Source organism: Ambystoma mexicanum, chromosome 6p, assembly GCF_040938575.1.
Source record: "Ambystoma mexicanum isolate Mex_15411 chromosome 6p, UKY_AmexF1_1, whole genome shotgun sequence".
Taxonomy (NCBI): Eukaryota; Metazoa; Chordata; class Amphibia; order Caudata; family Ambystomatidae; genus Ambystoma; species Ambystoma mexicanum.
In genome coordinates, this window is record NC_090935.1 from 1,059,423,437 (window position 1) to 1,059,450,638 (window position 27,202).

Consider the following 27,202-nt stretch of genomic DNA (forward strand, 5'->3'; position numbering starts at 1 on the left):
TTCCTGTAAAGTTTTGAATATTGGTGATTGGGTCACGCTGTGATTTAGTTCCTCGTTCTCGTCGTCCTGTTGGTCGGCGTTCACTAGGTCTTCTTGACTGGCAGAGTCTACAGATCTGTCGCACTCGTGGACCGAGAGTTGCAGGAGGGCATCTATGTCTTCGCTAGTATTTGATTCGTCTTCCTCTGTATCTACAGTTATCGGTTTTGGAACGAATTCTCGATTTTTATAGTTTTGGCATTTTTGTGAGCCGTTTAGTTGAAAACCTCTTTCAACATTATGCGGCAAGGTTCCAATAGGTTTCAAATTACGAATGAAGTAACGGGTTCCTTCTGCCGAGGTGTGTTTTGGCAGTGGAAGATTTTTTAACTTCTTAGCTGTTTTCCCCAAAGCAATTTCCTTTTTTTGGAGAATTTCACAGCAGTTTGTTTTGGTTGGCCACCCGTTTCCTTTTCCTTTGTTGCAAGTGGACTTTCTGTGGCAAATAAAGGAAATAGGGCTTTATTTTTATCTACCTTAGGACAGTTGTCAACATGGCCTGTCAATGGATTTATTATCAAGTCCTGTATATCCGATTGTGCAGCAGGACCAGTTGCTGGGGCATTCACGGGTCTTTCTTTACAGGTGGTGTTTTGTTGTCCCGTTGATGACTCCGGCCTCACCAGTTCTGGATGACTGTCAATAACCGCTGTTTTATCTGACATATTATCAATTTCGTTCGCACAACTCCATGCGTTTTCTGTGGACGTATATTTTTCCATAGTTTGGCCTTGATACCTGAGTACATCCGGTTTCATCATTGTTATTGTATCACTGAAACAGTGGAGAAACGCCTTCTTGTCTTCTCTGGCATCTTTCATCAGATCGATGAGAGTTTTAAAAATGACATGTTCTGTTTCTTCCTCTCTTGCTCTCTTTACTTTAATAGTCGTAATATACGATTCTATGTATATTAATTTGGATTGAATTAGAGCCAAAAGAGTTGATTGATCCTTGTAGTTTTCATAAAGTACTTCGTATAATTTGAGGAACGGTGCCATGGTTATTGTCATCATAGATCCCACTGCAGCTTGCAGGTTAGCGCAGGCTTCTGCATTAGCTTTTAATATTGCTGGTGCAATTTTGTCATAGGCAATCTCTGCCTGACTGCGCTTTGAAGACGCTTTAGCAGGCGGGATATCGTTTTCGTCATCTGTACTTTCAATTGTGGTTGGCTCGATGTCACTGTCCTTTCTTTTCGTTTGCCCTGCTTGTTTCTGCAAACTGGTATTTGCTGTAGCTGAGAACAGCAATTCATTGTAGAACTCTTTCATTTGGCTTGGCTGCGTCAATACAGATTTAGATTTTATTTCTGGGGCTGTTTTGAAGTTAGCTGGAGTTATTACTTCTTCTCCCAAACCTCGTTTCGATCTATTTGGGTGAGGAGTTGAGGTTTTTGTTGGGCTGGTAAACACCGCCAGGGCCTCAGCTTCTGTAGTTGAAATGATTGATGTTTGTCCATTTTGTGCATCTTGTGGCTTCGAGGAGCAGTCTTGGCTGGGGACTGGACCAGCTACAGTTTGCGGTAGCTCTATGCGAGCAGGATTGCATGGACTGTGATTCTCTGAAAGAAGACTCCTCCGGTCTCCATCTTTTACTGATGTCTGGTTCGTTACGCTTGCAACTGGTTCTCCGGTTCCAGACGCTTGAAGTAATTCTTGATCAGTGACTTCTAGTGCAGCTGTCATTGAACATTGTTCTCCGTTGATACCGGAGGCTACTTTTGTTGCTGTTCCGAGGTCTTTTTTATTAAAGTGCCATCTAATTGATTTTATGTCCGTGAGAGAATTTGCTCTTGCTTTGCTCTTTTGAGTAAAATTTTGAGTATGGCTTTTGTTTGCTCTGAGTGAGTCCTTTTTTGCGGCTGGTGGGCTTGTTGATTTAATGCTTTTGCACGTGGTTGATTTTACTAGTTGCTTTAAGCTGCAGTTTTGGTTTTGTCCTTTTTGAAACGGGGGCTCTTCAAAGGTCAGGGGGGCGTGGTCTTTTTGAGAAAGAGCCAGACTTTGCTTTTTAGTGGAAGAACGGGGGTTCGGGGAAAGTTCATTGTCGTTCCAGAGGTCTCCCATGGCATCCACATATGCAGGAGAAGTTGGGCTTTCACATAACTCTTCAGTTCCTTTATTTAGCTGTGTTTGTGGAAACGTGAAAAAGGCTTCTTCACGAGGTGCGCAGAAAACAAATTTTCCCACGCTCTCTGGCTCTTCGACTCCTACGAAGGTTTGAATCCTGTCCTCTTCCATTTGCGACACTGTTGGGGCCGTATCTCCGATCCGCGAGTCAGTAGGTGTATCGTCCAAACACACAGCCCTTCTGGCCACGCCCACTCCCTCTCTCCCCACCGCACCGCCACCACCAGTGCTCGGGGGGCGGTCATTCGACCTTCCTGTCTGAGCGCACACAGCTACCCTAGCACCAAGGGTCTTGAGGACGTACTCCCCACAAACCCCCGGCAGGGGAGGCCCGCTCACCGGGTCCAGAAAACCCCCCGACACACCGGCCGCGCTCCCAGAGGCACCCCCACCCGCCCCCTGCAGCGAGCGGCCGGAGCAGTGGGCCAGCGAAGCCACTCCAGACTCAACGAGCCGCACGGCAGCCGCTGGTGAGGGGAGGCACCTCGTAAGGGAGGAGGCCTTAAAGTTTTTCGAAACTGGGGAACAGGTTGTTTGGCACGTACCTTTTGATCCATTGACCGCAGTTTCCGTATTGGGAGAAGCCGCCAGCCGCAGGGCACCTGTTTCTGACAGGCCAGCTGCGGAGGCGGAGATAGTATCCTCTGGCTCTCTGTTGTGTTCAACGCTGACGCGTAGGGGTCCATTGCATATTGGCATGCCAAAGCCAGTGACATGTTCATTCCGAGTGTTGTTTTTGTCCATCTGCGTTTCATCAGAAGGCACAGGGTAAGGCGCCTCATCTACTTCATACAAGGCATCGGTCATTTTTGAGCGGCTCCGTGTATGAGGTGCTTGTTTCTTTGGGTGGTTTAACGCTGTTTGTCTTATGTCCATGTCGCCTTCTGCGCCCTCTCTGCGAACACTCTGCTAACACTCTGCGGACGCTCCGCGTCTAGAGTGAGCTTATGTTCAGGCACCACCTCCAGGCACCACCTCCAGGCAGTGGAAAGAGAAAAGATACTCAGGTCCAGCAGGGTAGCTTCCAGGCACAGGCACCAAACACTCTGCTAACACTCCGCGGACGCTCCGCGTCTAGAGTGAGCTTATGTTCAGGCACCACCTCCAGGCACCACCTCCAGGCAGTGGAAAGAGAAAAGATACTCAGGTCCAGCAGGGTAGCTTCCAGGCACAGGCACCAAACACTCTGCTAACACTCCGCGGACGCTCCGCGTCTAGAGTGAGCTTATGTTCAGGCACCACCTCCAGGCACCACCTCCAGGCAGTGGAAAGAGAAAAGATACTCAGGTCCAGCAGGGTAGCTTCCAGGCACAGGCACCAAACACTCTGCTAACACTCCGCGGACGCTCCGTGTCTAGAGTGAGCTTATGTTCAGGCACCACCTCCAGGCACCACCTCCAGGCAGTGGAAAGAGAAAAGATACTCAGGTCCAGCAGGGTAGCTTCCAGGCACAGGCACCAAACACTCTGCTAACACTCCGCCTTGTGTCGGTTTTGTTGGGGCGAGTATGGCGCCTAGTCCCACTGGACTGGCATCGACAGTGATCTCGGTGTCCCAGTTGGGGTTAACGTATGTCAGATGGCGGTTGTTGGCCAGTTCTTGCTTGATGGTGCAGAAAGCCCTTTGACAATGCTCGTCCCATTCGAAGGTGAAGTCCTTTTTAAGGAGTTTCCGGAGGGGGTTCGTGAGTGTTGCATAATGGGGCAGCTAGCAGGCGCAGTATCCCGCCATTCCTAAGAAGGAACGGAGCTCTGCCACATCGTCCGGGCTCTCCAGGTTTACGATGGAGCTTATCTTGTCAGGGTCGGCCATGATCCCTTTGTCGGAGAAGATATGACAGAAGAAATGTAAGCAACGTTTATTGATAGTGCACTTTGGTCCCTTAAGGATGAGGCCGGCTTTATGTAGGCCCTTGAGGGTGAGGCCGGCTTTATGTAGGGTGTTGCACACTAACTTTAAGGCATCATTGTGCTGCTCCTGGGTGATGCCAAATACTAAAATGTCATCGCTATAGTTTAAGGCATTTGTGACGAGTGCAATCAATCTCCGTATTGTTTCCTGAAAGAACTTGGCCACGTACGATTTTCCAAAATTGAGCCGCTTGTAGCGGAACAATCCTTCATGTGTTGTGAATGTGGTTATCGGTCTTGAGGCTGGGTCGATGAGCAGCTGGTGATAGCCTTGGTTTAGATCTAGCTTCGAGAACTGGGTGGCCTGGTTAAGTCTTACCAGCATATCTTCAATGTTTGGTCCTGGATGTCTCTCCCTCTGGATTGCGGTGTTGGGAATCTGCATGTCCACACAGAGGCATAAGCGACCGTCAGATTTGGGCATCACTACTAGGGGGGATACCCACGGTGTGGCCATTTTACTCTGTCAATGACGTTATTTTCAAGAAGTAGTTGTAGGTCGTGCATCACTTGGGCTTGTAAGTGAACCCCTATTCTCTGAGGGTGTTGTGGTACCGGTTTCACTGTTGGGTCAATGTGGAGTCTTATAACGGTGTCTCTTAGCTGTCACACTCCTTTTAATAGTTCCGGGAACATCACCTTCAGCTCGTCAATGTCCAACTCTCGTTGTGAGAGTGTCTGTAGGGCCTGGACGTTTGGAGGTAGGCCCTGTATGGTCTCGGACTGGTCATACTGGATGTTGATTAGCGCTAAGGCTGTGCCCGTCTTGTAACTGAGAATACATCTCCCCATCATGGGGCTGTGTATGACGTGGATCGTGGCGGATATGCATCGTCCTCTGTGCATCAGATCACAGCTGAATTGGCCTTTGAATTGGAGAGGAACTGTTGCTCCACACTGGAAGATGCGCACTTGCGATGCTTGTAATGGAGAGGCACTTGCAATGGTGTCATAGGCTCTTTCATTCATGTCATTCACCGTGGCCCCTGTATCAATGAGAAATATATAGTCCTCCCATCTGCACTGTCATTTCTGGTGCAGCACTGTCATCTGAGGTGTATATCAGTCGGACGTATTCTTTGCTGTATCTGTCGAATTCATAATAGGGGTCTGCTGTGGAAAGTTCCTCTTCCGCCAGAGTTTTTCATACGGGTCACCCATGATGTATTCTCATCAGAATCTGTGTTCCTCCACCTGATTTAGTTGTGTGGAGGAGAGGTATTCTGGTACCTCAGGGTGTCTACCCGGTATATCGACATTCAGATTTTCTACAGCTCATGTGAACCCTGGTTGGGGGTTATATTTCGCCATGTTCCTGTTCTAGGTGATTCTCCATCCATCTCTCTCTTGGTATGGTCTCAGGGTGGGTGATCTCGGTGGGTCACATCTCTTTTTGGGTGTTCGCTGTGGAGATTGGCCTATATGCGGGCAGCAGTGGTGTTTTTTCTCGGCACATGGCTTGGAAATTATTCTCTTGGCCACATCTCATACACATCTGTCCAATGGCTCGGCAGTGGCCTTTGTGGGGAAATTCGAAGCTGCACCTATAGCATTGTCTCTCTGTTGGGGGACGTCGGGTGGTGTTCCATGCTTCTTGGCGAGTTGTTGTGCCGGGATATCTGGTCTGTCCTTGTGTGGTGGTGGCAATGGCAACCACTGTGTCCGTTTTCTTCGGAGTTTCTATGTTGGCTGCTTGCCCATCCACTCTCTCGTACACCCTTGCGAGTTCTGCTGTCTCCTGTAGCAGGATTTTTTTTTTTAGTAGCTGTTTTCTAAACTGCGAGGATATGCATCCTTCTATCACTCTCAGCCTGGTGGCTTTGTTGTCGTTGAAGTTTGCGAAATCACAGTATGTTATCTTCCTTTGAAGTCGGAGTGTGAATTCGCTGATCGTCTCGTGTGGTACTTGCATGCACTGGTTGAAAGTGCATCTTTCGTGCTCTCTGTTGGGAAGGACGACTAACTTTCCATTGATCATGGCCGTAAGGCGTTGGTATGTCATTTTCTCTTGAATCGGGTTGGTTTTTATGATCCCGTTCCTCTCCTTCCCTACGAGGTTTGTAAAGATGTCTATCTTGTTAGGTGCGTCTTGGTTCCCTACCACCCTCAGGAAGTCCCTGAATTCCTCCATCCACTCCTCCCATCTCTGACCCTGGTCCTCTTGTGGTTGTAGCGGTAACGGGTTAGGGTGTCGTAGAAATGTCACTGGGTTTGTGGGGTTTACTCCTGCAGCGACTTGCACTCCTGCGTCTACTGCTACTCCTTGCGACATGTAGTTGTTGTCATGTGTTCCTCTGGTGCATGGTGATGGGCGTGGTGAAGGTTCTCAGATCTCACGTGGTCACTGTACATGTTTCTTCTTATGTTGTTGTCGTGTTTCTTCTTCTTTTATTTCTGTGTCTTTAACCATACTGTTTTCTTGTTCTTCAGCCATGGGTGGTTTTGTTGTCCTGATTTGTGAGACCCTTTTGTTGTCGGGGTGTGGAGAGGGGCACACGTTGCATGGGACACGTGCTATTTGCTCTGGCGTGGGGTGCCACTGCCCTCTCTGCAGTAATTGGTTTCTCCCTTTCCCAGGGTGTGGTAGAGCGCGGTCGCCACGCTTGCTTGTGTGTGTCCTTGATGCTATGTGCCAGATTTTTACTGTTGCGTTATCCCCTTCTTTTGTGTTTTACTATTATTGCTATGACTTTCCTTCGTCCTTGTGTTCTAGTGGCGTGATAGGGGGCGAGGTCACGTGGTGCGTATGATGCTCTTGGCTCTTGACTCCCTATGGTAGTTCTCCCCCCGCTGGATGGGCCTCCTTACCAGTGCGCGGGCTGCTAATTGACGGGTCGGTCACTGCTGATTTCGTCGTGCCCCTTCTTGCACGCTGCAGCAGTGGCATACTGCTGTTCAACTTCTGCTCCATTTCAGCCTCTCCATGGCATCTTACCAGGCCTCCTGTTGTAAGCGTTTAGTGCGCTGGTGTCCTCTGTCGGCTCTGTCTGGTCCAAGCTGCTTTTCCTGGCCTCTTCTTTCAGCTGCAGCGGTCCACTTAGCAGGTGCTGGCCTCCTCCGTCAGCCACACCTGTCTCTTTTCGTCTGTGCTGGCCTCCTCCTCCGACCTTAGCACTTCTCCTGCCCCTTTCGGTACACGTCGCCTCCTCCTTAGGACTGCAGCTGGCTGAGGGACGTGGGTTGTTTGGCCTCGTCACCAGTTGTTGTGGACCACTCCCATGTGCTCTCAAGAAAGACACGGGACAACAGCGATTCACATTTTTCTGCTTTATTCTCCTTACAACTTGTGTACTGTCCTTCCCATGTCCCCTCCCCTTTGCCCCTCCTCCCCCAGCTCCCTCTTCCCGTTGCAGGCCCTTCTTCTTAAAGGGGCCACGTCCTTTCCTCTGTAACACTGAGTGCCCCATGACACTGTTGAAAAGAAAGGCAATGATGCAGTTACGTAGTCGAGGCTTAAGAGATATCAGACAGTCATCAAACAGTAATTATAGGCAATTCGGAAGGCCCAATCAACGTTTGCAGGAAGCCATTTTGTGTCACTGGGAAGGAAAGTCAACTGAAGGGAGGAGCAGCACAAGGAGCGATTGTACAAGCAGAGAACAGTGAGGATTTTTTTTATCATGTTAGGATAGTGACAAGTGAAAGGAAATCCTATAGTGAAAATTGAAAACAACAGTTAATGCTTTTCATAAACACCCCAAGGGGTGTGGTTTTGGGAGGGGCTGGGCAGACAGCGGGAGGTAACGTCCATAGGCCTTATATTGCCATGGGGTGGAAAGGTGCACATAAAGTGAACAAAAAAAGCCTGCAGGCAGTATGTCCTACCTTATATGCGGTCTAACCCGCATCTTCTCTTCCTATGTTAAAGGTTTTGGCATATATGCGGCCCTTGAGTGCAGTTTAATAGCTGAAACTAAAACATTACCCTTAGTAGTACCGGCACTCATCTACTCTGAGCTGTAGGGAAGTGAGTTTGGCTTGCTTGTTGTGAATCAGGGATGGGCTGCTAAATAATCTGCTTTTGTCCTGAGTGGAGCTGCTACTATTGCTTAATTGTTAAAAGCCGAGGTACTTACATGACTAAGTGGATTGATACGTTTTTTCATTGAATCCTTGATTGAGTTAAAGGAATGTTACATTTCCTTGCAATGTGCAGGCATTTGCTTCGGCAATCAGCCTGTGCCCTCTGTCTATTCGTAGACATTTCAAATGGAAAATACTTATTATCGTAAAATCCAATGAACGATTAAGTCATGTTCACTTGAGTAAGGTATAATAACACGTTAATGAGACTAGATTACCGTTGAAACAGAATTTAAACCTACCTAAATCAAAGCAGTACATTCCTGGTAGGCATGCCTCGGAATCTGTACTTCCCCTGCCTCCAAATAGAAACATATTCCTTTTCACAACACTGCAAGTGAAAAAAAGCGTCATATTAGGTTATGCCATACAGTTATAGGAAAAAAACAAATCAATCATGTTAACATGTTTTCCTATGTACAAAGCACAGACATTAGGAAATGCAGAAGCTGGACACTAAGGGCCTCCTTATGAGTTGGTTGATAACCGTTGCCACTGTGATGTCCGGTGGAATTACAGCCGTATTACAAGTTGTCAGGAGCATGCACACACCCTTGGCAGTAACAGTAATTCCGTCCGGCAGATTTACCGCCATAAATGACTTCTGGATGGTAATTCTGCCCTGAATCAGCAGAATGACCATTACCGCCGCAACATTCAGTGCTAATTCCGCCGGCGAAATCACAGCTAGAGGAATTAACGCACTGGGCCTCATTACGACCCAGGCGGATTGGCCACGGTGCTAATAGCACCATGGTCCATGCCGGTAACTTTCCGACTCCGCCATGGCGGAATGGGGAATTACCACCCCATTCCGAGGTTGGCGGAGTGGTAATTCCCCATGCCGCCATGGCCCTTCCCCATTCCCATTTTTGCCCCATAGGGCATAATGGGAATGGGGATGGCGCTAAGTATGGTGCCGCAAATTGCGGCACCGTACTTAGCACCAAGGTCCCTTTGCGGCATGGTTTTTAACGCCTGCAAAAAGCAGGCGTTAAAATCACCATCCCGCAAAGGGACCTTGTAATCAGGCGTTAAGGGTCGGCGCTGTTTACGGCGCCGTAAAACCCTTAACGCCTGACTCGTAATGAGGCCCACTGTGTTTTTGATAGAATTACTGCTGATTTGCAGGGGTATTTTAACTTCTGGTACAGCGGAAATACGTTTGACATATGTTACAACTCAGGCGTTAAGGGTTACCGCCGTCGTTAACCCTTAACGCCTGATTCCAATTTTAACGGCTGCTTTCAGCAGGCGTTAAAATCCATGGCGCTAAACCGCCTTGGTGCTAATTACAGCACCGTAATTTACGGTGCCATAATAAGCACCTTCCCCACTCCCATTATGCCCTATGGGGCAAAAATGTGAATGGGGAAGGGTAAATGGGAAATGGGGATTTACCGCCCCACTCACCTTGGAATGGGGCGCTAAATCCGCCATCCACCATGGTGTAAACATAGTTTACACCATGGTGGTAAAGTTGGTGTACTTACCGCCTGGGTCGTAATGACCCCACTTGGCAGTAATTGCGCTGGTCGTAATTAGCACCAACATCTAATTCGGAGGTGTGCTAAAAGTGGCAGGCCCTCATTACGACCTTGGCGGAGGACCATGGTGCTATTAGCACCATGGTCCATGCCGCTAAGGTTGCAATTCCGCCATGGTGGTTGGCGGACTTACCGCCCCATTCCGACCTTGGCGGGGCGGTAAGTCCCCAATCCCCATTTACCCTTCCCCATTCCCATTTTTGCCCCATAGGGCATAATGGGAGTGGGGAAGGCGTTAATTACGCCACCGTAAATTACGGTGGCGTAATTAACTCCATGGTCCCTTAGCGCCATGGATTTTAACACAGGTGTTAAAAGCTCCATGGCGCTAAGGGACCTCGTACTCAGGCGGTAAGGGTCGGCGCTGTTTAAGCTGCCGTAAACCCCTTACCGCCTGGGTCCTAATGAGGCCCGCAGTAATTACGAGGGTGCCGGTCTGGTAAAAATGCTGGAAAAAATGCTGGTAATACCCGCTCCAGCATTTTTACCGGACAGGCACACCTTTTGGACATCTGATGGCCTTATCAAGCGGTTGGTTCGTTGAACTATCTAAATGACTGATTAACCAGAAGCAGAACTGATCTGGCAATTCAACCAGAATTAACCATCACCGTTCAAGTTAGCTGGGTCTCGTTAAGGGGGGTGGGTGCATTCTGAGTTTGCAGATTTATAGATCATTACGATTCTATTGTGTGAAAATACTGACACAGAGTAAATAAAGCACGTGCCGTGCTCAGGCACAACAGCCTTTATTTCACAAATATATTTTGAGCTGATTTTACTGTATACGTGGCAGATTTTCCACAACAGAAATGGTTCCCACTTTGTAACCTGATCAACATTTCCCAGAAGCACTGGCTTTGAGTCACGCTGAATAGGGAGATATGTATCGCTTCTTGTAGCAGTCTGAAGAGCAAAAGCGCTCCAATCACTGCCCGGTTTCATATGCAGGCAGAAATGAAATCATCCCCCACTACGGTGCGCAGGTTGGCTCAGAGAGCTGGAGCTCGCGAACTTGCAGTGACACGCCGCTCCTCGGTGCTACAGAAATGCACGCAGACATGAATTCGCCTGCCACGTTGCACGCGTTGGCTTAGAGAGCTGGAGCTCGCTGGCATGCAGGAACACGCCGCTCCTCGCTGCTACAGAAATGCATGTTTCATTGTTAGTTCAGGAACGAGCATTCTCCACTTACCAAAGTGCATGGCCTTCTCTTGCGCAGGGAACGTGCCCATTTTGAGGTATCATTTCCCAGGTTAAATCTTCAGGGGTGACTGTTTAAGAGAAAATGTATGTACCAATGAACAACTATAATGTTCATACGATGTAAAAAGAAATATACATACCTTCTTCCTCATTTAATAAGTCTGAGGATTACATTACTCACAAAAGTCATATTCACAGATGTTATTCGGATAAAACTAAAATTGCGCTGGTGATAACTTTGTATATTTTTTCTTTTATAATGCGCTTAATACCAGCGTGTGGTTTCCAGGCGCGGGGATCCGGATTCGAACCTGTGTTGCGCTGTGCTGCGTTGTTTTGCTTCCAAGACAAGCGTGTTGTGACCCCTGAGCTATCCCAATCCACCCACCTCTCCCGATGCGATGATCCGTCCCTGAATTCGGACACACTCAATACTGGTCTGGGTCTCAGTCTATACCACTTGCGATTCCAAATTCCGAATAAAGATTTACATCCATTCCACAATAAGTTAGTATATATCTATCTAGCCCCCAATAATGGCCAATAGCACCAGACTCAGACTGGCCTATAGGGCAATGCCCGAAACAAAAACAGAAAATGCTAGTGTGGGCCAGTGTTTTGGGGTACAGTGGGCCACTTTTTTGGCCAAAGTGGGCCAGTTTGATAAGTTACTTCAAATGTGGCTAGAGGTTTTAACCATTGTTGCTGAATAAACATTCTTTATATTCCACAATTTGCATTACATTTTATTTAAAAAAACGCCCCCTTGGGTAGTATTCAAACAGTCTGTCACAAAAGGAGTGAATTGCCATTTGCAACTGTGTGCCGCTTTTGCCATTTTATGCCCCAGTCCGACCCTGGAGGCTACAAATGGCGCTGCAGAAATGACACTGATCACTCAGTCAGATACCCAAGAATTCAAGGCACGCAATTAGTAGCACCTTCTACTTCTTCCTTATCTACCACCCCTACCATCACCCATTCACCACCTCCAGTTCCTCACAACATCCTTTAACACAAACCAGTGGCGTAACACAAAATGTGAGGGCCCCCCTGCGAGCCATGCTGAGGGGGCCCCCCAACTCGGCAATAAATCACGGGTCGCGCCAGGGGCGTTGCTAGGGGGGGGCTAAGGGGGCTATAGCCCCTGCTCTTTTGGTTGTAGCCCCGGATAGAATCTGAGGAGCTACAGCCAAAAGACTAGCTAGCCCCCAGTCCCAACAGTTCCAACATCAACGTAGCCCCGGGTCTTTTCCAGACCTAGCAACTCCCCTGGGTCGCGCCAAATTCTGGGCCGGCCTAGATTGTCATGCTTGTACAATACGCATGAACGTGCTGCTGAAGGGGTATGCCACACACTGCACTAGGAGAAAGATATAAATATGTGTTTTGATGCAATATACAGAACATTTTCTGAGATAAATTGGCTATAAAGCCAGAGTGTTTGCAATTGTTTTGTAGGGTAACACAATCCAATACATGCAAGTCACCAACAGCGCACAGGAACATTAATGCTTTGCTATTAAAAATGCCATGCTACAATGAAAACATGTCCAACTGGCTGCACAATGTGGACTAGTGTAAACACAAAATAACAGTACAGTAAAGCATGCCAGGCCACATTTAGACATACCTAGACTGGTTTCACCAAAATTCCAGTCGAAGCAATAACACTCATCAAGAAGAGAGCACACATTAAAGCCTGCGTCTCTGCGGCCTCTAACAACACGGCCAAACTCTTTAAAATCTGCAAGGAACTGGTCAATACTGTTGCAGTCTATACCTCTCCTGTTCCATCCCAGGCCTTCTATACAGATCTGGCCTCTCACTTCTCTGCTAAATCTCAGGACATCCTGTCCCCTATCTCTTCTTCCTCTCTCTGCCCCCTTTGGCCATCTCTACCTCTCCTCCTCCTTTTTCCTCTTTCTCTCTGACAACACCTGACAAGGCTTCTAGACAAGTCCGATCTATGAAAGTGTCGTCCAAACTGGTGCTCCCCTGCTCCTCCAGAACCATCAAGGACCATATTGACACCCTCGCTCCAGCCTTGGCCGATTCCTGTAATCACTCTTTTGCCACTGGAACGTTTCCCTCTCCCCTTAAGCACTCCCTTGTGCACCCACTCCTCAAGAAGCCATCTGCTGATCCTACCTGCTCGGCAAACTATCGCCCAATCTCCATCACCCCTTTCCTGGACAAACTCTTGGAAAAGCTTGCCATCTCCCAGCTTACTCTCCACACTGAATCTGTTGGTTGTCTGCATGACCATCAGTCGGGCTTCAGAGCTACCAGAGACATGGAAACTGCTCTCCTGAACATCCGTGAAGATCGGCTCTCTAACCTTGATTCCAGCATTCCTTCTGTCCTCATCCTTCTCCTTTCCTCTGCTTTTGACAGGGTCAACGTCGCCATCCTGATCAATCGATGCCATGAGCACCTGGGCATCACGGATCAGACCCTGGAGTGAGTGACCTCCTTCCACTTGGACCGCACCTACCCTCCCAGGTCCATCTTGGTCCTATTCTCTCATCCGCCTCTCTCTACCTATGGCGTTCCCCAGGGCTCTATCCTCTCACCCTGATTTTTCAACCTCTGCTTGGCCACTTTGCCCCCCCTGATCTGTACCTTCTCCTCTAACTTTCAGTGTTATGCCGATGACTCAGCTTTCCTTCAGGCTCCCCTCAGCCTCCTCTCCTCTCTCGCTCATTCCTGACTGTCTATCCACGATCAGGATTGGTGCGCCTCCAACACTCTCTGGCTTAATGCTAGTAAGACGGAGATCCTTCTCATTGGGACCCCAGCCTCTGTGTTTCCTCTCTCACTATGGCCGCTCGCCTTGGTCCCTCTTCCTTCACCTTCCTGCGAGGCAAAAAACCTTGGTGTCATCTTCAATGCCACTCTCTCTTTCTCACCTCAGATCTCGGACATCGCCAAGAAGTCCCACTACCAGCTGCTCCTCCTCAAAGGGACTCTTCCCTTTCTCACTTTCCACCAAAATCTCACTGTCTCCAGAGCCCTGGTTCTCTCTAGGCTGGACTACTGCAACAGCCAATTTCTCAATCTGCCTTCCTCTATTCTCCATCATCAGAAACTAATCCAGAACAGGACTGCAAGACTTACCCTTGGCCGCAAGCCCTGGGATTGTATCTCTCCAGCCCTGAAATCTCTCCACTGACTCCTAGTAGCTGCAAGGATCAAGTTCAAGAATGTTTGCATTGTCCACAAGACTTTCTGGGGCCAGGGCACACACTAAATCCAGTGCTCTCTTCCAAAATACCTTCTTTCTCTAGCCCTTTGCTCAGCTACCTCCAACTCTCCAAGGCTTACATGCTTCTCCAGGCAGAGAGTGGGGGGTAGATCTCTCTCCTCTGCTGGTGCCTCCCTCTGGAATGGCCTCCCTGCCCCTCTCAAACCTGAGCCAGACAACCTGAGTTTCGGAAGCACCTCAAAAGTTCCTCTTCTCCTCTGCTTTCTCTCTCTCTCCCTCCCCTGCTGACCTACCTGTCTGCTGTACCGACTGGTTGCTTGGCTACCCTCAGAGTCTCTCTGAGTCCAGGCTCTTTCTTGATCGGTCACCCTTGCACTGCCTCCGGGCCTACCATGCACTTATGGGCTGTAACTGTAACCTGCAGCCCCTTGTTACCCTTGCACAACCGATAGCCACTCTGCCCTGGCTGTACTTACTCAGAGCATTGCTGCCCTGTTTTCCCCTCCCCTCTCCCTTGCACTCCCCCCCCTTTCCCCTTGCACTTCTCGTTCTCGCAATGACACAAGGCCTAGTGAGATCGTTTGTCTTGTCCTCCCTCTATCTTCCCTCCCTTGTCTTGTCGCGCGTAGAAACACTTGTGTAAAGGCGCGTTATAAATTACTTGTATCATATTATATCATTTTATCACAGATGCACAGAAAAATATACAATGCCGCAGTAAGAAATGGCTAGACTGGCAGCACCCAAATGCCAATCTAGCCAGGTAATTACACTTAGCAGGACTGCTTTATCAGAAATGCCCAGTTAAAAGAAAGTCATACCAAACTGAGGAATGACTAGACTGGCTGCACCAAAATGCCTTTCTAGCCACTAATACCACATATTATGCCTGCTTAGCACGGACATGGACAACTAGTATGATTTATCACACAATCCCGCCTCCCCCACCCATCCCCTCTCCCTCCCACCCCTTATCCCAACCTCCAAAATCAGCTCCTTGGCCCAGAATTACCTCCACGTCCCTCTTCCTTGTCCCAGAGCTTACGTATGAGGCTCCTTGTCTCATAGGTAAGTACTGGGATGTGGAAGAGTGGAACTAAGAGTAATGAAGATTACAGGTAGCTAAATCAGGCATTACCTCCATTTACCTCTACCTCATCCCAGTACTTTTGTATGAGGCAGAGTGACACACGCACAAGTACTGCCTCATACATAAGTACTGGGACGAGGAAGAATAGGGCTAGAAGTAAGCAAGGCATTAAACCCAAGTAGTGTCCCAACACCATTGAGTTGACTGGGCTTCAGCACTCCCCCACCCACCGAAATGTTGGGCTATGTTGAATCTACCTCGCTGACCTTTAGAGCAGTTGCCAGACAGAACAGGACACAGATGTTAAACGACTCCTAGTTTTTGCTGTGAACAAGAACCCAGCAATTACCAATGTAAAGCATTTCACTGTTAGTACCTGCATTCAAATGCTAGATTGTTTAGGCAAATGAAATCATGATGTGGGTTTAGTACTTGCATGCCAGGGGAGTGGTTGGAAGGGTTGAGAGGGAACAGGAGACTTAAAGGAGATAGTTAACTGCTTGTAACATTGAATCTGCACTAGAATAGTCTCATTAAAATGAGTAAATATGTTAGATGCCCCCACACAAATACGTTTCCCCCTCCCCACTGCCTGTGAAGTAAGCGCCTCTCCCACATTTGAAGGGTTGCCCCCCAAAATGTAGGTTTTGTTGTGCCCCTGTACACAAGCCCATACACCATTCACCATATACACACCCAGCCATCCATACATTTAAGTGTGCACCCTTTCACCATACAGGCACACTCAGGCAGCCACCCGTACATTTAAGTGTGCACCCTTTCACCATACAGGCACACACCCAGGCACCCACCCATACATTTAAGTGTGCACACTTTCGCCATACACTCACCGAGGCAGCCACCTAATACATTTAAGTGTGCACCCTTTCACCATACAGGCACACCCTGGCAGCCACCCATACATTTAAGTGTGCACCCTTTTACCGTACACGCACACACGCACACCCAGCCACCCATACATGTGTGTGCACCCTTTCACCATACACACACAGGCAGCCAGCTATACATTTGAGTGTGCACCCTTTCACCATACACTCACACACGCACACGTCATGGGGTTAAGGGAAGCCCTAGTACTTGAAAAAGAAATTGGGGCTCAATATGGGTCCAGCGGTAACTGTGCCGGTGCTACCAGCGGGTTGCCGCCGAACACGTAGAAAATGACCAGCACCTGACTTTCCCGTGCCACCGGGCTATTTCAAGTCCGGCAGCTGGGAAATCAGGCACCGGTAATTTCGTTAATCCCTGCTCCCGTGGAGACTCCACAGGAATGGGGACACGGAAGCACCTGCATGTTGTTAACGGTGCCGGTGCTTCCGTGACGGGTCTGCCTACCATGGCTGCTGTGCCTGGCAGGGTCAGACCTGTCGGGCACAGCGGCCCCAGCAGGCAGACTTGTAATATGCCGGTCCGCAAACAACGGTGCCGGTAAGCTTACCAGCACCGGTGTTTCCGGACCGGCATGGTCATAATGAGCCCCATTGTTTCCTTTTTAAGTCACTCTAACTTCTTTAAGAAATTATTTCGGTTAAGGACCGAACCATAACCAATATAATTTCTTTATGAAGGCAGAGTGACTTCAAAAACAAACAATTTATTTTCTATTTCCTAAGTCATAGGGCTCCCCCCGTCCCATGACATGGAAGCCTCCAGCATAGGGTCTTCCATGTCATGGGGTGTGCGGAGCCCTCGAAAGTTTCTTTTTGTAGTTACTCTGCCTTCATAAAGAAATGATTTCTGTTACAGAAATCATTTCTTTATGAAGGCAGAGTGAATTCCAAAAGAAACTTTTTTTTTTAAGTGGGGCCCCCTCCCATGACATGTGCTGGCGGGGGCCCCCGCAACGCAGGGGCTGCAGGGGCCCGTTACTCCAGTGACACAAACCCAAGCCTCTTACAGCTGTTCACCCCCCACCTCCTTTCCTTGATAAAAATACAACTCCATTCATCTCACACCCCTTCTTTCTTCACTGGACACACGACACACAGTTCTCCTGCTCACGCCGACCTCCAGAATTTAAGCGCCATCGCCTATCAAATACTTCCAACACATTCCACCCGTAACCCACCAATGCTATATACGCACCAAGAGCAACAATTTTACATCCCCATCTAACCTTTCCACTCAGGCTCAAAACTGCTAACAATTTACAACTCCAGCCTCCCCAACTCCAGTCACTGCCTTCCCAAAACATCCTGCCTCCTATCCAACACGTTCTCTCCCCTTCCACCACCCATTGGGTTCTCTACCCACTCCAACTCCCACCTTAGCACTTATGCCTGCCTGAACCACTTGCCCACTCCTTTTCATCAAACCTACCATCACCCCCCACTCCTTCCCCACTCCTCCCATCTCAAACCTTTACTCCAAATAACACCAGTCAAAGCTCCGAAAGCCACCTCTTCTAACTGCATAAACCACCTACCATCAATGGGGGACTGCCTCAGCACACCTAATGCAGCATTTCCACAGTTGCTACTCCTACATGATCTCTCATTCAAACCCTGACTCCTTTTGCTCACTGCCGGAACCTAGCATGCCTGAAGGAATCGCCTCTGCCTACTCAATCCCACAGATCCACATACCAGCACAACACTGACCAACAACCATTTCCCATGTAGCCCATCAGTCCACCCCTGTCGCACCCAATTAGACCACCCTATCATAAACCACCCCCTCACTGCGACTAACATTACCGTCCCAGCTTTTCCACGGTCACTCCAAACAAACCCTAGCCTTGCATCACTAGGCACCTTCCAACCATTACTTGCCTCCACCCCCACTCATCTGACCCATCTGCTGTTACCCCCACACCCTCCGCAAGTGCCCATGAAAATCATATCAACTCTGTGGTAAAAAGCAATTTCCTCCAGATCCGTATAATATGCCGCATTTTTCCTTTCCTGACCTTTCCACACAGTTACTGCAATTATTGCAATCATACTATCACGTCTAGACTATGCCAATGCACTATACTTAGGAACCCGCACCTCGCATCTGAGAAAACACCAACAAGTGCAAACTACTACTGCAATACTCCTCCCAGCATTAGGTCCTACAGAACACATCTATCCTGACCTCGGAGTTCTGCAATGGCTTCCGATTAGTCAGCGCGACACCTTCAAAGTGATGTGTATCACTCATCGAGCCTTCTACAATAAAGCAAACCCAGCACCCCTACCCTCTCCCACAACCTACATAACCCATAAGCTTTTTTATTTAATCATTTCAGATCTGGCCGGTGTGCCAGCGATTGCCATTGAATGGAATAAGGCTTTCGCAAGCTAAGTTATTCCAACCCCCCGACATAACCCACCTGCTACTTCAATTTCAATGAATCTAGGCCCGCTTAACCTAAACCGTTCTAGCACCTCACAGAGATCAATAGCTTCTGAATTTATGAAATTTGACTCTTCTAACATGAGCCTCTCTACCCCATCCAAAAGCCCCACCAGATACTAAAGCCTTCTGTGACTTTCACTCCAAAATCCCCACCCATTTATGTTATGTAATTATTTCGTTATTATTTGCTTGTTAGGTGCTTATACAGCAAGTAAAATACAGTTTCAAAGCGCCCACAGGGTGAAGGGAGGGAACAAGGGAGCAGAACACATTACAGAACACAATATTTAAGAGCAGTGGGAAGGAAAAAGGACAAACCTACTATGTCTTGTGAGTATTCAGAACGTGCAAGTGCAGCCAGGAGGAGTGCAGAGGGGGTAAGTGCTGGGAGTCCGAGCTCATGGGTGAGCCACAGATGAAGTGCTAGTATTGTTGAGTGCTACACTGCCTGCAGCCACGTTAGGTGTAAGTGTTAACCTCCAAAGAGGAGGGTGTGCCAATGCAAGTGCTGAGGGTACATAGGAGCTGGGCCGATACAGTGTGGGAGGTCAGGGGCCCGAGAATGCATAAGGGCCCGGACACCAATCACAGCAACTGTGAGATTAGCAGAGGAGAGAGGAAGGGAAGGAGGAGGTAAAGAGGAAAATCTTAAGGAGCTTCCCGAATTTAAGAAAGTCCTGCTAAAGACACAGCAGTTCCATAGGAGGGAGCCAGCTGAGGAAAGCGAACAACCACCTACCCTCTGTTTTGCAAAACGCTTTACACACAGAGAGTTGGAGCCAGTGGAACGTAGTGGTCTAGAGGGAGAGTATTTAGTAAGATATAGTTGAAGATAGTGTGGTCCCCGGACCCAGGCAGCCTGTGGATGATGCAGAGGGATTTGAATTTAATCTGTGCAGCACCCGGGAGCCAGTGAAGACTTTTTAGGGCAGGAGAGATGCGGTCCCTGGGCTCAAGACCAAGGATAAGTCTTGTTGCCCTATTCTGGATAAGCTGGAGGGGTCGCAGAGTGGAAGATGGTAGATTCAGCTTCTCCCTCAGGCTCCCCTACCATGCTAAGCCGAAAGGATCAGGCAGTCAGAACTTCCAGGTGGGAATTGGACATTCAGAGGACTCGGGTGGGTGGGCCCGGGGCGTAGCAATCAGTTTCTTGCTAGAGGACAGGGTGGCTTGGAGACTGGCAATAGCACAACCAGTTCTGTATTTTTGATCGGTGACTACGCATTATCGCTGCCACGTTTGAATCCATTATACTACATTTACTTCAATAACAAGATGGTACAGACAAGAGGACCTATGCTGGTGGATCTGTTTCTTACAACTGTGCATGTAATTTGCATGTTGACTGCATGTTGGCCATTGATGCATGAGTTCTGCATATAAAGTATAGCAAAGGCCTCAACTGTACACATTTCCCCTAGAGGCTGATAGACTATTTACAATACCCTTGCCCCCTCTCGTGCTGCAACCCATACAATACAACTGAGTCCCACAAAAAAATCGGTCCAGCTGTCACATACCCGCGGACATAGCAGTCTTTCCTTATGCCTCTGCAATATGCGCTGCACGATTTAAAATTCGTCAACCTAGTCATCTCTGCTTATCGTGGAATGTCAATTACTGGTCGCTCACATAGTATTGCTGCTTTTATCCAGGTTTGCGCAGACAACGGTCTTCAAAGGGCGAACATCCATCTCAGTGCTTCAAAGACATACTAAAGACAGTAGGCGGTCATGTCGAGGGTACACGCGGGGGCACGGAGTCCACCCACTTTATTTAGAGGGTGGACTCAGTCCCCCCAGCTAAAATAAGAAACATTGAATATCCTCTTCAAATGTATGAATTAAAGCCGCCCAGGTTTGTAGGCCGGACACTTCACCACTGCACTATATAACCTGAGAAAAAATAACAAACAGCTAAAGGTGAAATGTCCCATTTTGGTACTGCAAGTCCCACGGAAAACATTTGTATTGGTTCTTACAGTTTAAATCATGCACACCTTTTAAAGCTTTCAAAAACACTAATAGAAGAAAATATCCTCTCTTGATTTTGTGTGTGTGTTGATTTTATGAAAGGCAAATGCCATTCGTCCTGTTAAAATAAATGGGGTGGTTATAAAAAAAAAATGTAATGAAATGTGCATATTTCACCTTGATATGCTAATTTCTGGCGACGTCTCGCATCCCATTGCGTTTGTTGATGAGTCCCCCACTTTAATTTTTAGGACTTGACCCCTGTATAACATAACATATAGATGTTTTCATAACATTAGCACTAGCAACATGTTTTGATGTTTATGCACAAATCATTCATATATTGATCATTGGAATTTTGACTTTTGATATTTATTTTTGTACAACAGATTCTCTCTATGGGTCTGATTTACAAAGCGTTTTTGGATGGGGTTTCCCGATAGGAAAGCACTTTTGTAGATCAGGCCCCAAGTCCCCAGACACATTTTGTCATTATGGACGTCATCTTTTTTAACTTTGTCCTACATTAAATCATGAATTTACTATCTGTATACACATTTAAATCATGTATACTCTACTAAACCTATTTTGCTGTTGTGGTTGGGTAGCCATTCGTTCTATGGCATCTAAATAAATGGGGCCACAAGCCCATTATTTGGCACATTTATATTCAATATGGGGCTGTTTCTAGGCTTGCATTTTATGTATGGGGTTGGCACTACTGTTTATGCACCAGCCCTCCCTGGTAGTCGATAGGCAACGCCTCTGAGAATGATGGAGATACTGCAATACCAAAACTCTCAGACATATTGGCCATAGACGTTTTAGTAGCATAGCCATCATGCAATCCTGCGTTCTCTTTAGCAGCTGATGCCACCGTGTCCTTAATAAAGAATGCTGCCAGCGGTGCCCACCAGTGCTCCTCCTCACCCTCTTTTTCTTTGCAAATGCCCCAGGCTTTTTTTTTGTTTCTTTATCATGGTGTCAGAAACAATGTATGAGTTTAAAATGCCTGCTGTGGGAAGCCTCTGACTACAGTCTAAGGTCGTTTGTTCTGACCTTCACGCTGGCATGTCAGAATCCGGAAGTTGGCCGCCCTACTATGCTCGCTTGTCCCAGGCTGATGTCCACCCCCTGTCTTTGCCAGCGAACCGCCCTGCTCATCCCCACAAAGCGGAGCACAAGCATTGCATCGACATACTTTGTTTTTCTCCAAGGCAACTGGAAGAAGCATTGACAATGCCAACAGCTTGAGTTTTTGTGTAGGAATGGCAAAGTTACTTGCCAGGCACAGCCATGGTGGTATTAACAAGCCATTGATGGAAGCAGGTGAAAATGGTGTGAGTAACTCGGCTTCTAATAGCAGTGCCTGGCACATGCGTAATACGTATACCCAAGCCAACACTCTTGGCTTTACCAATGCTTGTTTTTAACAGGACTTTGGTGAAGGACACACAGAGTGCTTCTAAATCCAGTGGCTGAAGGCAGGCCTGGTTAAGGCATGTTGTATTACAGCAGTAGCAGGTTTACAGACCCAGTTAAAAGTCATTAGCTACCAGAGGACTGCTTTGAGAAAACTCAGGCAGGCGCTTCCAGTGCTACGTTTGATGGTATGGCTTGAATAACATGAGCTCAAAGCAGAGGGTAGACAGGGTAGGAGCTGTGCGGGCAAGGCCCACCCAAAATCTGTAAATGCCCACTCAGCAGTGCAGTATGGGCATTTACAGATGTTAATGTCACTGCAGTTTGCCCAACTACATTAGCTCCAAGCCCCACTGGTTAGACAATCCTGGCTACGCCTCTGGGAGCCTCAAAGAGGTCCCATGAGGAGGTGTTTTGAGCAGGGAGGGGTCGGATCTGGGTGGGACTGGCCACAGGAATCAGCATGGCCAGGGGCAGTCAATGGGTGGGCAATTAACCAAACAACACATACAGTCTGTGTGTCCCTCCTCATAGGCCATTTCTACATATCTGTACTTCTAATGCATAGTTTCAGCTTATAGTCAAAGCCCAAACTAAAAAGGAGTATGGCTCCATGCTATCGCCCAAACCTAATCCATAACATAGCTAATGGTGCTCCATGTTCCTCACAAAACTTGACATATACGGAGCATTTGTTTACCACGATCATTATCAAACACAATCCCATGCAAATCCATGCCCATATGTCATATAATATTGGAATTATACTTACATGAAGTGGGATGTGGGAGCAGCAAGAAAATGGGACTTTCTGGAGGTTAGGGGCAGAAGATATGCTACAAGGACTCATAGAATTGCATATAGATTAGAACACTGGGGGCGAAGAGGAAAGCGGAGGTGGGCGTGGCATTTCCTAGTCGAAGTGCGTAGTAGGAGCCCTTATGCCATTATGAACTGTGCCTGAGAACTCTGACGATGAGAAGATGCAGTCATGAATTAGTGCACTCCAAACAGTCATTTTATGGACAACATGAAAGTGTTAATGAGAGCAGTGTGCAGGCACGAGGTGAAGCAGCATGGGGATGACGCAGCAGTGATGTGTACTAAGGGAATGGCGGGGAACAAGAGGAGGCAGATTGAGGTGTGCGAGGGGGAGGCGGAAACAAATATCGCGTGTGCAGGTTCCTTGTGTCCAATTCGTGAGGTGAGTGGTGCGTGTATATCAAGAGAGGAAGGTTGTGTTTACAGATGGGAGGATGGGAGTTCAGCGGGAGCCGGGCGGCGCACTTGAAACTCTACTGTGGTGTAAAGTTAGTAAATGGCGCACGCTCGAAGGGACTTGGATATAAGTGCACTGGTATGTTAAGGATAGTAGGTGCATGTGGGGCGGATTGCATAAATGGGTGTCTGGAGAGGATCAAGGGAGGCGGGGGAGGGGACGTCCTGCCTCGTATCAAGCAGCAGCAACAGTAAAGTTCATTGCATAACCGAATTGGTATTTTAATTTATGATAATGAAATTTGTTCAAAGAATGCATGAAAAATGCGTAAATGTCGAGATCGCGAACGTTCATCAGCGAAAGGTCAGCACAGCAGATTCTTGAGTAACGGGCGCCGGCATGATGACACAGAAGAAGCGATGGCACTACCTGGCTGTCTGCCCATCCAGGAGGTGGACTCCATGGCTGCAATGGGAGCACTCACTATTTCCAACTAGCCAGCATTGCTTAGTGGTAAGGCAGCTGATTTACAAGGGAGGAGCCCCTGTAAGCTTGTCATGTAGCTTGTAGATCTTCTTTGGATAGCTGTTACTGGGAAACCCTCTGGATGAAGATCTGCGTTCTTGGCTGGTTGATATTACCAGCTAATTTCTTGCATGAGGACACCTGGTTAGAATTCGATTTGAAAAGAATGATTACATCTCTGAAAGGCCTCCTTTTCTAAACAGATGACACTTACACTTGTGTTTTCCTACTTATGGACCTCTGTGTTGGAGTCCGTTCAGGGTTTCTCTACGTGGGAGGGGGGTTTGGGGGGGGAGCTGTCAGGTACACTGACAACAATCGTGATTCTGGATGAAACTAAAATCGACCTATAAAGGCAATTGGACAAGTTGACTGCCTAGAGTAGGGATCCTGTTCTAACTATTGACATGGGAAAAACTAATAGTAATGGTGTTCTCGTGAAGGGGAAAGCCAGTAAAGCTCTTCCTGGATCTGCAGGCTCTTAAGTAGGTGAATAAATATAACTACCTTTGGCTACTTTTCTTATACACAGATTGCTGCAGGTGCATGTTACTGGAACAATGAACAATGCAAGATCCACAGTTAGATCTCCAATGAGGTACAGCTCTATGTATGGGGCCTTCTGATTTGCCACTGAGAAGTGTTCTTTTAAAAGGTGACCCCTGCAGTTGCTGCCAACCTGTAGTTAAAGGTCTTTTAGACAGGCTAAAGGGCCCAATTTGTGGGAAGGCTATAGTTTTCTGTCAGGATATTAGCAAAACTCAAGGGTGATGGCTGCAAGGGTTTACGTTAACCCTAACACCTGGGACTCCTCTGGGCAACCCTCAAGACCATTGTTTTTCAGCCTCCCAAGTCATGACAGAAGGGGCAGATCCTATGCAAATCAAGATTTGTCCCACACCAAAAAGGGCAGTACAGTCTGAATTAATCATCATTTTTCAGCCTGCCATGTCCCCATTGCTACACATAATTCCTATCTGAATTAAGGACTCTTTAGGTTATAGAGAAAGCTTTATAACACCTGATAATTCATAGAGGTCCTCCACATCTCAAGGTATTAGCTCTGTGCTACTAAGATTTATGTATGCATTGCATTTGTTACACGCCCAAACCTGGAGGTATCACAGAGTTGGTTCCTTGAAACTTAGCTAGTTACAGATTAGGTTACATAAAGTCATAGAGTTATACAATCATATATTACAAAATAATGTGGATAATGTCACAAAAGGAAAGGCCTTAGTCAAATTTGGCAAATAGCCAAGTTTTGATCAAACTCTTGAAACGCTGGTGCAAAGGCTCATTTCTGATGTGAGTCGGTAGAATATTCCAGAGAGTTGGTGCAACTACTGGAAAGCTAGAGCCTCCCGCCCTTTTACTATTGAACCTCTGGACGTTCAGGTGAGTGCTGGTACAAGATCGTAATGACCTAGTTGAGATCTTTTGGGTTACACTGTTGTTCAGATAGAAGGGGGCATCGTTCATGATACATTTATGGGCAACGATCAGGGTCTTGAATAGGATTCTGGCTTTGATAAGGAGCCAATGGACTTCTCTTCTAATATGTGAGATGTGTTAATTTACTTTTTAATCCAAAGGCCGCACATAAGACTTTTTTCTGGAGTAGTTGTACTTTGCCAAGATTAGTCGTTGTGGTACCTAGTAGGAGGGTGTTACAGTAGTTTAATTTTGAAAGGATGAGGGCTCGAGCTAGTGTGAGGCAATTTTGGGGTGTGAGGAATTGTCGGTTGAGTGAGATGAGTTTTGAGGTATAGGCAGTGGAGGAGGAAAGGGCGTTAAGGTATTTGGTCATGGTAAGATTAGCGTCTAAGTAGACGCGCTGTGTTTTTACCTGTTTCAGGTCTGGGATGGATTTTCCATCAATGGTTATGGCAGAATAGTTGACGTGTAGGGATTGCTGGTGGGTGCGAGAACCTACAATGAGGATTTCTGATTTTTCATCATTCAGGCAGAGTCTATGGGTGGTCATACAGTTTTGGATGATTGCATTGATCTTATTGATGGTGACCAAGTCTTGTTTGTGGTCTCCAGTGATGGGAATCAGGATCTGCGTGTCATCTGCGAAGTTAGTGTAGATGACGCCCATGGAATCCAGTGCTGCAAATAGCAGTATGGTGTAAGCGTTATACAGTGTGGGTGATAGGCAGGAGCATTGAGGGACACCTAAAGGTATTGTGATGTGCTTAGTGGCCTCATTGCCGATAAAGACTCTGGAGGTGCGTACCGACAGGAATGATTTAATCCACAGGGTAGCTTCTGGGGAGAATCTGAAGTTTTCGGTCAGAGCAAGGAACAGCTTGTCGTGGTCTACCAGGTCGAAAGTGGCTGACAAGTCCAGTAGGAGGGGAATGCATTTGTTGCCGGAATCTCAGATGCTATCAATCTGGATTTTTAAGGCTTGTAGCGCCGTTTCGGTACTATGTTTATGGCGGAAGCCCGATTACCTGGCTCCTAGCAAGTGGTTTCGGATTTCAGTATAGGCTATTCGATCAACTATTTTAATTGGAATGGGGCGGTAGTGATGGGACGATAGTTAGTGGGGGTGGGAGGATCCAGGGAGGGTTTCTTAAGTAATAGGGTTACCCATGCCACTTTTGATACTGGAAGGGACTGAATTGATGGTGAAGGAGGCCTTAATGAAGTCAGTGATAATGGGTACTAAGGCAGGTGCACAAAGTTTGACCAGCTGCACAGGGAAACTGTCACTTAGTCTCGGAAGGATAGCTCAGGGGCAACGTGCTTAACTTGGAAGCAAGATGGCACGCAGCAACACAGGTTTGATCCCCGGGTTCACGCTTAGAAACCTCTTGGTATTAAGCACGCTATAAATAACCTATCATATCATACTTTTGCAATTGGAGGGTTTCAGGGTAGTGATAGTAGCCAAAACCTGGTCTTGGGATACAGCACTAAATTTGAATTGGGCTCATGGTTATCTGCAATTGTGCAAGGTGCAATAGAGGGCATACTTTTGTCAGCCAGTAGTATTCTCTTATTCTGTATTTCTCTTGTAAGGTAAGGATTTTGTGTGCTAGAGCATTTTGGATGGTGGTGCACCAGGCTTTGTCTGTGTTGGCAAAAGTTGTTGAGGGTATTGGTGATTTTAATTCTCGAAGTATGGTGACTAGTTCTTTGGTGTTTGAAGACGCATTAGTAATGCGGGTGTTGAGGGAATTCGCTTTGTGGGCTATCACAGCTGATTGGTAGGTTTTATTAGCTGCAGTAAGCGTCTTAGTTGTGCTGGTGGACGGGTTCTTTTTGTGAAGGTGTTCCAATGCTCTTTTGTTACGGCGTAGGAGTGTGAGCGCTTCATCAACCCAAAGCTGGGGGGGGTGCGATGAAGATGGGATCCTTATGCGTTGTCGTCCCCTAATCCTGCTGTAGTGTGGAATTGGCAGTATGTGGAGGGGGTTGGTAGGGTAGTGATGGTGGTAGTTCAGACCTGTGCGTGAGGAAAGTCTCACTTG

The 27,202-nt window shown here is 47.6% G+C and overlaps 1 protein-coding gene across 1 annotated transcript in view; it reads right to left on the reverse strand.

Annotated features, from left to right (window-relative positions):
- LOC138510182 (kelch domain-containing protein 3-like) overlaps positions 1–27,202 on the reverse strand; it is a 1,131,537-nt gene that overhangs the window by 870,525 nt on the left and 233,810 nt on the right. The window contains exons 5-6 of the mRNA XM_069625668.1: positions 10,907–10,985; positions 8,403–8,495 (exon numbers count right to left, since the gene is read on the reverse strand). Coding sequence (XP_069481769.1) covers positions 8,403–8,495; positions 10,907–10,985 — 172 coding nt within the window. The remainder of the gene's footprint in view (positions 1–8,402; positions 8,496–10,906; positions 10,986–27,202) is intronic.